We start from the raw sequence: 13561 nt of genomic DNA on the forward strand, positions 1-13561 counted from the left end.
CAATAAAAAATAAAAAGTACGTTTAAACTATCTTTACTTTTTCATACTACTGTGAGCAAACACATTTGCACTGAGGCAAATAGGGATTTGTGGCAGGTAGTATTTTCTTGTTGTTCATATTTATAGTTGCCTTACCTCTTGATTTCTGTTTTTTAATATTTTTATTGATTTCAGAGAGAAAAGAAGAGAGAGAAACATCAATGATGAGAGAGAATCATTGATCGGCTGTCTCCTACAGACCCCACACTGGGGATCTAGCCTGCAATCTAGGCATGTGCCCTAATCAGGAATTGAACTGTGACCTCCTGGTTCATAGGTCGACGCTCAACCACACCGCTGAGACACACCAGCCGGGCTTAATTTCTTATCTTGAATTTTAACCTTGTTTTATATGTACTTTTTAAGTTGCTTCAAGTCTCTTTGTGAACAAGGCCAGAGATAGCTAATAATTAAACAATAATCAGCATTGGAGAGGCAGCATTGAAGAACAGAGTGTTGCACAGTATATCTAAAAACCTAAATTCTGGTCTGGACTTTGCCCCTAATAATATGTCTGACCATAAACCAATATTAGCTCTCAGGACCTCAGTTTTCTCATTAATAACACAGAGAGCTGGATTAGTCAATTGCAGAGAATTCTTTCATCTGAAAGGCTTATGACTTCATCCCGTTTTTCTTTATTGAAAGTTATAACTTTTATTTCCACTGGGAACTATATACTACTGGTACCTATTTTATGTGACAAATGCAGAGGATATTAGAATATTAAAATGCACACATCATTAACAATGTATTTCAAAAATTAGTACACTTGATGGTTTTAATGGAAATAAATCCCGTGCAAGTGTGAAAACACCTGGACATAGTATATAATCAGAAAATATTAGTTGTGGCCAGTTTTCAGTTATTGCCATTTTCTGTTTTACTGTTCGATGCAGCACCTTCTTATGAGGCCCTATAGAGCAGTAGAAAGAATATGATGTTACAGTGAGAACTGGATTCAAATTCCAGCCCCACCATGAATCAGCTTGTGACCTTGGGAATACTACTTAACCTCTCTGATTTTGTTTTCACACCCTTAAAATAAAGACAGTAATGCTTGTCTTACAGATTTTGAAAATCAAATCAAATAACTTATATAAATACTGGGAATAGGTTCTTAGAAATTGGAATTAAAAATTAGAAATTGGGAAAGTAAACAATAGGTTCTCAAAAACTAGTTCTTTTACCTTGATATTTATAACTTATTTTTACCAAATAATATTGCACTAACTTGGTTTTTACACAAGATATATAGCTCAAGCCCAGCTGGCATGGCTTAGTGGTTGAGTGTCGACCTATGAACTAGGAGGTCACGATTCGATTCCTGCTCAGGGCACAGGCCTGTGTTAGGGGCTCCATCGCTAGTGTGGGGCATACAGGAGGCAGCCAACCAATAATTCTCTCTCATCATTGATGTTTCTCTCCCTCCCTCTTCCTTCCTCTGTGAAATCAATAAAATACATTTTAAAAAGATGTATAGGTCAGTAATATCTCTTGCTAAAAAGATATTCAGAATGTGACTTAGTATACATACCTTGCCATATATAATTTGCCCAGGAAATAATTGAAGAAGTCATCTCACAACATCTTGAGTCTTCCCAACAAATGCCTGGAATCAACATAGTTTAATTCAGTCTACAGTGACATTTAACCAAAGATAAATTGTCAAATGCACATGTTGTTTATTGTATGTAAGGATATGAATAAAGAAACACAAATATCCACACACCAATACAGACAGTAAAAAGGTAGACACATTGCCAAAACCGGTTTGGCTCAGTGGATAGAGCGTCGGCCTGCAGACTGAAAGGTCCCAGGTTCGATTCCAGTCAAGGGCATGTACCTTGGTTGCGGGCACATCCCCAGTGGAAGATGTGCAGGAGGCAGCTGATCGATGTTTCTCTCTCATCGATGTTTCTAACTCTCTATCTCTCTCCCTTCCTCTCTGTAAAAAATCAATAAAATATATTTTTTTCAAAAAAGGTAGACACATTTATATGCATGTGTACATGTGTGCATACATGTACATATACATGTATTAGTAGTAAATTTAAAATACTTCTGTTCACTTGTTACATTGATCCACTAATACAACCCACTAATAATACAGTTATTGTCATGAAATAATAACATTTACTGCTTTTCTACTTATAAATGGTTATCTATTCATAGTAGAAAACTTAGAGAATACAAAGGGATAAAGAATAACATCATCTCATAGCTCACTATTCTCTCACTATTTTAAGGGAAAATATTTTAATATTTTGGTGTGTAGCCAGCTGTATAATTTTTGTACATATATGACAAGTGATATATAGCATATACTTTATATTATAGGCACATTTGAGCAGATTAAAGAAAAGTAACAGCAAATAATCCTAATATTTAATATTTGGCCTTTTTATGTATTATGGTGTGCCTTTGTACCTGTCTTTAAATTTTTTTTAAGCCCTGGCTGCTGTGGCTCACTTGGCTGAGTGAAATCCCATGCACCAAAAGGTCACAGGTTTGATTCCTGGTCAGGGCACATGCCAGGGTTGTGGGCTCCATCGCCAGTAGGGCCATTTTCTCTTCCTCTCTCTCTAAAAACCAATAACATCATATTTTTAAAAATTTTAAAGTTTCTTTTAAGGTATTTTAAATTTTCTTGTGTTCAGTTTTATGGATATAGCTTCATATAATAAATCATCAGATTATAGAAAGATGGCATCTCATTATAATTTTAATTAGCATTCATTTGCTTCCTACTGCCACTTTGCTATTTCTTCTTTTAGGGAACTGCCTGTTTATGCCCTTTGTCCATTTTTCTATTAGGGCAGGCTCACCTGTTTTATTCATGTTCTACACAGAAAATTAAAACATCATTCAAGCGCTAAACCCAGGCTAAATTCTATTATGATGCAAATAATTGTAGGTTGTTAATGCTATTTACAAATGGTATTTTATTTTATTTCACCATGGAAATACACAGTTGCACTCACAATTAAGTCTGTCTCCTCAGTAAAACTCAGTCAAGTAGGACAAACACTCCTAAATTTTGACTCTAACACTGTTCACATTCTTATTGCTGCAAAATACTATTCTAATATCATTATTACAGCACCTAATATATTTCTGTGTTCGCTTCATTTATTACATGCCACAATGGGACTGCATAGTTCTGGTTCTGCACAATTAGCACTTAGTTACTGTCTTGTCACTTCAGCCCCAACAAGACAAACTTCTTTAATGCAGGAAGTCAGCTCATCTTCATCAGCCAAGCAAAGCAGACAAATTTTGTTACTCTCAATACAGAAGGCTTTCAACACAGGAGACTCTGCTTTTACTTTGACATTTCCTTAGGAAATCCTCTTTAATAAAGCCATATGCCGCGTGGGCCTATACTCTCAGTAGCCGAATCTTTGTCATAGTATTGTACCTTTTCAAGTGAAACCTAAGGCATAAAGGTAATTTATAGGCACTTTCCCTTAAGCAAAACTTATTGACAACTGACATCGTATCAGACATGTTTATGAATTTTATTTAGCAGTCATTCCATCTTAACTCTTAAATCAAAATGTTAATAGCATAATATTTCTGAATGTTTAAAAACTATTAGCAATAATAACCTTTCAGAATTGGTTTCCCTTGTACAGTGTATACCTTCTCTGCCCTTTTTAGAAGGCTCTGGCTAAAAACATAGAGTTCTGACTTAAAAATCTAAAAGCTTCTCTATTTTGAAAGGAAATCAGAGGAAGGTTATTTGGGGTATCTTGTATAATAACTTGAGTCTTGTTTAGAACTGGAAAATTCTGTGTAATAGTTAATCTCTTAAAGGTGAATAATCCTCCCTCCCCTTTAGAAAATACTGTAAAACTAAATGATGGTTTTATAAGAAAAGGAAATGACATGCTTGTTTGTAATGGAATGGACTCAAATATGTAGACTTGTGTAACATTTCATTTTCTTTTATTAAAGGATAAAAGCTTTGTGCTTGGCTCTGTAAGAACAGAGGGGAGTACAATTTAGTTTCTCTCTCGAAGGTATTCAGAGCTAGGGGCGAGAGGGGCCATCAGAGACTCACGGGAGAGTGTAATTGATGGGACACAGATCCATCCCAATGGAAGAGAGGACCATGCTGGGAGTCTTAGGGAAACATCACAAGCTGATGTGCCGGGTTTCATGAAAGACCTCCCTAAGACTAGTTGGGATATAGGAAGTGTGTCTGGTCAGGGGTGGGGGAGATGAGGAAGCCAGGAAGTAGTGAGGAAATGGATTCCCAAACAGATGGAGCAGCATGAAAGGCATGGCGCTGTGAGAGCATCTAATATGTTTGGGAAATGAAAGTAGCTCAGTGTGCTCAGAGATGAGACCAGGAATGTGGTAGGGATGGTAGTGAGGAATGGAGCGAGGAGCAGGAGATGAAATTGTAAAAGTAGAAAGTCAGTGATTGAAAATTGAAATGAGTACAAACTTAAATCACTGCATCTAAAATACCTTTGTGATTGAAAACGATTTGATCCTGGAATCAATCCATCCTATCCAAGATTTATTGACCACCCACCCCAAGCGATAGTACAATTTATGGTGGTATTTCACAGGGATCAAAAGAAATAAAACTCATGGTCACTTTACCTCAGCACTACTGTCCAGGTTGGGGAACCTATTACACACTTACAAGGAAATTTGAAATGCCAAAGTAAATGAATTATACACTAATAAATGAGTGCTCTGGGAAAGTACAATGCTCCCTGATCAGGGAACATTGATGGAAGGAGTGGAAACTGAAGAATGTTTAACATTTAAGTTCCATGGTAAAAAGGAAGAACTATCCCTGGCTAGGTAACATTCTAAGCAAAGATGAAAAGATGATCATTGGCAAATAATAATGAAAGCACTTTTTTTTCTACTTTATAGATGTGGGAACTTATTTTCAGAGGTGTTAAGTAACTTACCAGAGGTGTGAATGTATTCTGTGTATTTACATGGTTTAAAATTAGTGCAACTAAGATTCAAATGCCTATCCCTGTGATTACACGGGCTGAGCCTGTTTTTTTTTTATCATTATATTGCATTATTCAAACATTTTATTATTGCCTTTGCTATTAATAGATAATTTTTGAATGGGACTGATTCAATGTATCAAGCATTATAATAAGATGCTTTATTATATTCTTTTATAGAATTTATTGGGGTGACACTAGTTAACAAAATTATACAGGTTTCAGGTGCACAATTCCACAACACAATCATCTGTGTACTATATTGTGTGTTCACCACCCCAAGTCAAGTCACCTTCCACTACATTTATCCCCCCTATACCTGCCTCCACCTCTTCCCTCTCCCCATCCCCCTGGCAATCACCACACTGTTGTCCAGTGTCTATGAGTTTTCTCTCTCTCTCTTTTTTTTTTTTTGCTCAGTCCCTCCATACACCCCTACCCAGCCCCATCCCTCCCAACTGCTGTCAACCTGCCCTCCATCTATGGAGTCTGTTTTACATGTACTAACTCATTTAAAACTCAAAATAACCCCTAAGTAGGTATCATTATTGATCTCATTTTACAGATGAGGAAACTGAAGTACAAGCAACTTAAGTAACTAATTCAAGGTTAAACAATTAGAAAATGGTAGACTCAAGATTTGAACCTTGGCAGTCTGGTTTTAGTCTGTGGACTCAGAACCCGTATGAAGGTTGTTTCAAGAAGGGGATTTTATTTTCTGGCTATGTGGATATAAATGTGATTAGATACAGTTGTGTTATAGTAAGGTGGACTTTGGACAATTTCTAGCAGAACTCAGGGTGCATGTAGTGTAACTTGGTGCAGAAAAGATTGTTACGAATGAAGTGTGTAATGACAACTGGGCTGTCATTGGGAAAAGGCAGTAAATTTGTGCACAATTCTGAAGTGATGGGACAGTGAGTATATACCTGTACCTCTCACTGCAAACAAGGTAAGTATCTAATAACTGAGGATGGTCCATGAGAAAGTAAAGACATTGGATATAGGTATTGAACCCACCTCTTTTTAAAGTGTTGTGAAATGGAAATAAATTATAATTGACCATTACTAATCTCAGGGAAATAAGGTGACTAAGTTAACATTTTCATTTCTTAGAAAGTATGTTACATATGGAGGCTTCTTAGCAGAGGCTTTTGATAACCTGCTCAAAACTACTCTAAGCCCATATTTTATACAGATGATTTATTAATCACACTTATTTCCTGTACTTTTTCAACTGTATAAGGCCACATGATTTCAACTAGAATCACTTCAAAATATCTGGAAATTAAATCTGTTATTAATTCCAAAACATCACGATTAGATGGTTTAAAAAATCTCTTTAGGCATCTTGACATATTTTTCTAAATGAAGGGGAAATTAATTGAACCGACTATATCACAAGTAATGATGATTACTTTCAGTTTGCTTTCAGAAATTTTAGCCCTACCTATTAATATACTAACAGTGTTCTCTGGCCATTGCTGCTTTTAAAATATTTTTTTTTCTTTAAGTGCTAAGTCTCTTAAGAAGCTGGTTATATAGCATTGGAAATTAGCCTGCCATACAAAATCACAGTTCTAGATCATTTTGTTAGGTGTCTAATATCTGCATTGCTGTTTCTTTAATTTCTTCATGCTTATATTTGAAACATTTTAAAGGAGGGTACCGATTTTAATTGCATCCCAACCATAATTTGCCTTTAACCATAGCTTCCCAGGCTGTTTTGTTTGAGTTAGATGTATAATTGTGACATTCCTCACCCATGCTCTATTTCATTCTGACCTTTAAGTATAAATGGAAATGCACATAAAATGTACTTTATCCAGTTGACAATACACTAGTAACTAAATATTCAGGTAGGAATATTTCAGATGAATTCCATGTATACTACCATCTCATCGAATGGTAGGCAGGCCTTTTTTAAAAAATTATGAAAATGAATAATTATAACACCAAAAAACAATTCTAGATAACTTTGTAGCCTCGTGCTTTACTGCCTCCAGGTAAGAGCATGGGTCTTGAATCCGAAGAAACCTGGTTCCTTTCCTTCATGTACCACATGCATCCTACCTATGAAACCTTGGGCAGGTATTTAAATTCTGGGAAGAAGCCTCCGGTTTTTCATCTTTAAAAAGTCAATGATAATATCTGTAATCTAGGTTGGATGAAAGGAATAATGTAATCACATGTATACATGCTTCGTGTTAGCACCTGGTAAATACTTTATGAGAAGTGGCTATTATAATGACCGACATTTAAGCCATTGAGGTAAAGCTTTACATATTTCATTTCTACTCTTTATCATAAACTTGCAAAAGTGACTGATATTAGAGATAAGAAAAGCTGAAGTTTCATCTTAATATCTTAAGTGGAAAGTTGAGATTTGAACCCTATTCCTTACAATACGCTTCTCTACCTTTCATATATTTCTTATAACATCCCTACAATCCAGTGATGTAGCTGTTTTATCTGACCCTCAGAGAACTAACTCAGGAAAAGTATGAAATGTACTTTATATCTTTTTCTCTCACTCTGATTAACCTGAGTTTATGAACCTACAAATAAAAATTATTTAAATTTCCAGGCCTCTGAAGGTAAAAAAAAATGACATGATAGGACATGACAAAAAAAACCACGTTTTTACTTAATAGTGAATAGAATTAAGGTGATCGTTAAAAATTATATTGAAAAATTAAAGCAAAGTTTCAGACAATATGGAGTTGAAAAAGTATTTCCAATTTAGTTGTTTTTTAGGAAAAAAAACCTCAGTAATAATATCAGCTGGAGCATGAGTGTTTTACTGAATTTATTTACTTTTGATATTTTACTATAGGCTTCTTAGTTCAAATAAATTTCAATATTAACATAAATTTAAAAATTTTGAACAGTAATCACATATATTATTCATGCTATTTTATATAATCTCACTAAAGTTAAGTATTTTTTAAAATACATTTTTATCAATTTCAGTGAGGCAGAGAGAGGGAGAGAGAGAGATAGAGACATCAATGATGAGAGAGAATCAATGATTGGCTGTGTCCTGTACGTTCCACACTGGAGATCGAGCCCAAAACCCAGGCATGTGCCCTAGCCAGAAACTGAACCGTGACCTCCTGGGTCATAGGTTGATGCTCAACCACTGAGCCACTATGGCCAGGCAAAAGCTAAATATTTAAATTGGCTGTTAGGCCTGTCCTTTTCTTTGACATGTCTTAGTACTCAAGATAATCTGCAAAAACTGGTCTATTCCAACACCACTTTTAAACACCATATTTAAAGTTTACAGTATGTAATAAAAAGAAGATGTGCTTAAAATCCAAACTTGAATGTTCGTTGCATCCAATAGTCTTGACCACACACAACTCCAGGATTTCAAGATCAGCACATGCTCCGTATTTTCAATCAACATCATCAGCAGGCAGTAATCCTGGGGAAAAAAAAGTAAATTCCACAAATAAACAGACCAATCTTCTTTAAAAGGAAAGCTAATTCTTTTCAATCTACTTTTTTTATTACACCATTTTCCCCTCTATCTACTTAAGCTAGAATAAGGATAAATTTCCAAAGCTACCCAGTTGGAAAATAAATAGGTTCACTGTTTGTCTAGCATTCCAATCTTTGCAAATGTAAATCAGTCCAACTGCTCCTCATTTAAACTCTCAACTTCACAAGACATTAAAGGGTGCCTTTCAGTACACAGTTTAATCTATCCACTAAGATTTCTGCTTGAACATCATTCGAAATAGACTATCTGATAAAGAGAGACCACTATCAAAGGTCAGTGAGGTCAACTTGTATAATTACAAGTAGTTTTACTGGGTCAACTCTACCAGACACTGCTGTTTGAAGGTTAAATTGTTACAATTAAAAATATATACAGATCTCCCCAGAGTTACTTTATTGTTAAATGTACCAGAAACTGCACAAGCATTTATTTCTGACCTTAATTGTATCCAAAGTGTCACCATGGGGAAATTACACAAAAAGAGCACTTATTTTGTTTTATTGAATAAAATAATAATTAGCTCCTGGGCACTAGTTTATGTATCACATCAATATTAAGAAGTTTGTTTAGGTTATGCCCTTTGGTTTAATTGAAAATGCTCCAAGAAATTACATTTACTATTTTATAGTTGATAAACTTGCTACAAACAAAGGAATATGGCCCAACATCCGAGTCTGGTGCTAAAACAACTTTCACTTCAGAATGACCACTTCCAAATTACTAGAATTTAATCACATTTTTATAACAAAGAGTAAAAGGAAGTTTTAAATGAAAAGCTTTAAAATGGGCTATTTTCTAATTGTTTGATTCATTTCAATGCCTTTACTTATTTTTTTTGTAAAGTGGATAAGTGGCCAATCATGAAATCTTCCATAATCACTAACAGTGAAATATTATCATTCCTTCTTGTTTTAATGATCAGTTCCATATTATAGATCAGTTCCATTTTCTTTGTAATGTGGTAAAATAAAAATAAAAATCACCTTTGCTGTCCTATATATTTTCCTCAATGTTCCTATGATTTTTATATATAAAGCTGGGTTTCAAAGTTCGTGTACAATGCTTTAGTTGTTGACAACAAAGGGAACTTTCGAAGCCAAGCTTTCTATTTCAGGAAATTACCATGTGAAATTATTATTAGGAAAAGAAATCTTCAGATCTATAGATCCGAGTGAAATGGTCTTAACACATTTGATTTTTTTTTTAATATTTTCAGATTTTGTGTCGGAGACAAATTTTTCCTCAAGAATAACATGATCCTTTGCCAGACGGACTACGAGGAAGGTTTAATGAAAGAAGGTTATGCACCCCAGGTTCGCTGATCTATCAACATCACCCTATTAAGAACACAAAGCACTACATTCTTTTATCTTTTTTGCTCCACATGTATATAAGAATTGACACGGGAACCTACTGAATAGCGTAGATATAGGAAAGCAGGATGGATATATGAAATAAAAGGGGAACTGCATCTGTATGTAGTGATATTGCCCCAGTTCAGAGTTGAATGTTTATTATTAAAGAAAAAACATAATGTACATATTGCTGGTTTTTTTGCTTGCTATTCCTTTTTGTGTCACTTGGCATGAGATGTTTATTTTGGACTATTGTATATAATGTATTGTAATATTTGAAGCACAAATGTAATACAGTTTTATTGTGTTACCATTTGTGTTCTGTTTGCTTCTTTGTATTGTTGCATTTAGTACAATCAGTGTTTAAACTTACTGTATATTTATGCTTTCTGTATCTACCAGCTATTTTAAATGAGCTGTAACTTTCTAGTAAAAAATTGAAGAGCAAATCTCACGAATGATACACATATAGATAAAGCAAGTCTAGCAACATTAAAAAACGAAAAAATAAAGACACACACAAAGCATTTTAAGCAACATTCACTATGATTGCCACCATGATTTAGTCTATCAGTGTTCTCTTTATAACCCCCTATTTTCAGGGGGTGAAGATCAGCTTTAAAAAATGCATAAAAATTTCATCTTAAAGCACTTTCATTTTCTACCAACGTGAAAAGTGCCACTTTTAGAATAACTTTAAAGCTTAACAGTTACCCTTTTAATATCCTCTGTGTGTGTGTGTGAGTGTGCGTGCTCTTTACCTATATTACGGTTTTGCTGTTTGTTTTTTTCAGCCATTCACCCCTTATGTGAACTAGTGCCTTTGGGTATCATGTAAATTTTTTCCAAAGGGTTACTTTAAAAAAGTATTAACACGATTATAAGATAACTTAAAATGATTAAATTTCTTGTACAAATTTTGCCCAGATCGCTCCATAAAAGCTGAGTGTTTAATAACTTATGGCCTGATAAATTTCTGGCACTAAAAGGATTTGAATGTGAATCTACTGAAATCATGATAATGCACATTGACGCTATGATGATATTTGAGTAGTGAGGTTACTTTTGATCGGGCAACGTAGTGCTCATAGAATCTTCTAGAAGAAGAGAAACAAAGGGATTGATAAAAAGCTGAGAACTGGTGATTATATATTTTTCTGTATTACATGCCACTTATTTTAATGTTTAAAAGTGAACACTTTAAAGTTTGATGTGTCTTACTCTTGCTTTCTGTAATTACCCACTCAGTATACATCACACTTAAGCTGAAATCTGTCATTCCATTTTTTAAAGGTGAAATATTATTTCCTTACCTACATGATAGCTGATGAAGAAGAAAATGTTCTAGAAACAGAAATTATGGAGACTGATTATTTAGATTATAATTTAAGATATTAAAATGAGTCTATAACACCCTCTTCCGGATTGCTCACATTTTGCTTCTTTGCTTCTGTTCCCTAGTAATAAAACTACATGTTAACAATTTAATCCCTTGCAGGCACAATGAACCCTATTTTTACTAGAGCAAATTTAGTGCTGTGGTTTTTATTTTTTCTTTATTTTTTTCTTGATCACTTGTATAGGAAACAATATTTCCCAGTGTTATTTACATACATATTTTGTCCTGCCAATATATGTATTGCAGATGAAAATTAAGTGTGATACCTGAGTTCTTGGTTTGGGGCCAAAATATTAAGCTGCAAATAATGCTGCTGTGGATTTGAGTTGTTTTAAAAACAAAGCTTTATTATAGACATGCATGTAAATCTGGATATTGCCTCTCGTTTTTAAGGAAATGATTCTGTGAAAAGTGAATGATATGTATTTTTACAAATGCTTCATGGTTAAGAGTGTTCAAGTCACATGTCTCCCAAATTTGAGATACACCTAGAAAAAAATTTTTAAAAATAGCTATTTGAGGCCCATAATATAACTATTATTTTAGCCTTTGAGCCTTACATTTGCTTCATGAAAAGACTTGCATAGCCAAAACTAAAAACATCAAAACAAAACAGAACAACAAATGGATGCAGGGGAAATAGTGAGAAATGGTTTTCATAACACTGCTGCCCCAAAAGCCCCCTTTAAGAGTTGCTTGACATTCATGTGGATGTACAGTTTTAATTGTCGGTATCTTTTTCAAGTGATCTTTTAAATATTTAACTGGTTTTGCATATGTTAAGATCAATATGTCAAAATACCTGTAAACTGGGAACAAACTGTTCAACTATCCTTGGGACCCAAAGACCAAACCACGTTTTTTACTGCCTTTTATTTTGCATAATCCTTTGGGAATTAATTCTTATGCTTTTCCTGCGAAGGAAATTACTCACCTGGATTAAAGATTAAGGCCTTAATCTCCTTAGATTATCGTTAATCCCTATGAATTTGTGAAACAAGACAGAAATAGACCCTTTTGTAACTAATTGCCCATAAAGAGTAGCATTTTTGACCTGAAGTATTAAACTAATTGTCTTGACTATTCCAAGTCCCTGAATTGTTGTCAACTTTCCTCTTTGTGTTGTGTAGCCCTGGTGTCCCTTAGCTTGTTTTCCGATGCCTCCAGTAGGATACCTCCAATGGAGCTTTGATTTCTCAAGCAGGGAGAGCTCCCTTCCTATGTGCACCACGCATAGGCTGCCTCTGATGAAGGACCAGGAACCTCCAGTTCACCAGAATGCTGGCTGAGTTTAAAAGCTGACCTGTGTTTGTAATTTCACTTTCATCTTGCTTAATAAATATCTGCTGCATTCTTTCATTCATTTTTTTTTTATATTTGGATTTATGTTTTTAATAAAAGGGGTATGACACTATTTGATTGCTCTTAATTGGCAAAATCTAGATGACATCTAGAAAGCATGCATTAAGTGCATGAAAAAAGAAAAAAGTATGTAAGGACGCTGGCTTTGAAAAGGTAAATCATAAGCATAAACAAAGTAGCTCAAATGCTTTCTCCAAATATTATACTTAAGATCTCTGAGCTAGGTAGTTTACTGCTATTTACTTTTGTGGGGAAAATAAAGCTGTCAAAATGAAGGTAGCAATTACTGGGTATAATTTTGCACATACATACAAATTTTAAGTGATCTTTCTGAAAGCAACTGTGTTGGCAGACTAAATTTCAAAACCTCTCTTTTCTGCACGATGAATTAAAGCAAAAAACTCAACTCAATCCTACATTTTCAGGGATGAGATGGTGTGCCTTCCCTGAAACTGGGTGCGGAAGGTTATATCTGCAGTCAAACCTACAATATACAAGTGGCTTCCTTTTAACTATCCTTTTAGGCAAACCACCCTCAGAATAGTCACTTAAACAATTTCATGCAAATGATACAGTTTCAACATGCTTAGGGTTCACTTCAGTAAGTTGCAGAAACAATCTGCATGTTTACTGTAATAGGCCATTAGCACAGAATATAGTTTTAGCAAAAGCCTTTTGATTACTTTTTTCTTAAAAACACCATCCTATGTAATAAAAGCCTAATATGCTAAGTCCGTTGTCAGGTCAGCTGTTCAACCAATCAAAGCATAATATGCTAATGAGATGCTAAGGCTGCTCAACCACTCGCTATGACGTGCACTGACCACCAGTGCAAGGGGTAGACAGTTGACTGGTCGAACAGTCTCTATGATGTGCACTGACCACCAGGGGGCAGACGCTCCAACTGGTAGGT

At 34.8% G+C, this 13561-nt stretch overlaps 1 protein-coding gene across 6 annotated transcripts in view; it reads left to right on the forward strand.

Moving 5' to 3' along the window:
- The window catches only part of LMO3 (LIM domain only 3 (rhombotin-like 2)), a 58320-nt gene extending 45620 nt beyond the window's left edge, over positions 1-12700 (forward strand). For all 6 annotated transcript variants that reach the window (XM_005866768.2, XM_005866765.2, XM_005866767.2 and 3 more), the window contains one exon: positions 9749-12700. In XM_005866768.2, coding sequence (XP_005866830.1) covers positions 9749-9854 — 106 coding nt within the window. In that variant the 3' untranslated portion in view covers positions 9855-12700. The remainder of the gene's footprint in view (positions 1-9748) is intronic.
- Positions 12701-13561: the final 861 nt, after the last annotated feature.

This window comes from Myotis brandtii, unplaced genomic scaffold (genome assembly GCF_000412655.1).
Source record: "Myotis brandtii unplaced genomic scaffold, ASM41265v1 scaffold237, whole genome shotgun sequence".
NCBI classification, from domain to species: Eukaryota; Metazoa; Chordata; class Mammalia; order Chiroptera; family Vespertilionidae; genus Myotis; species Myotis brandtii.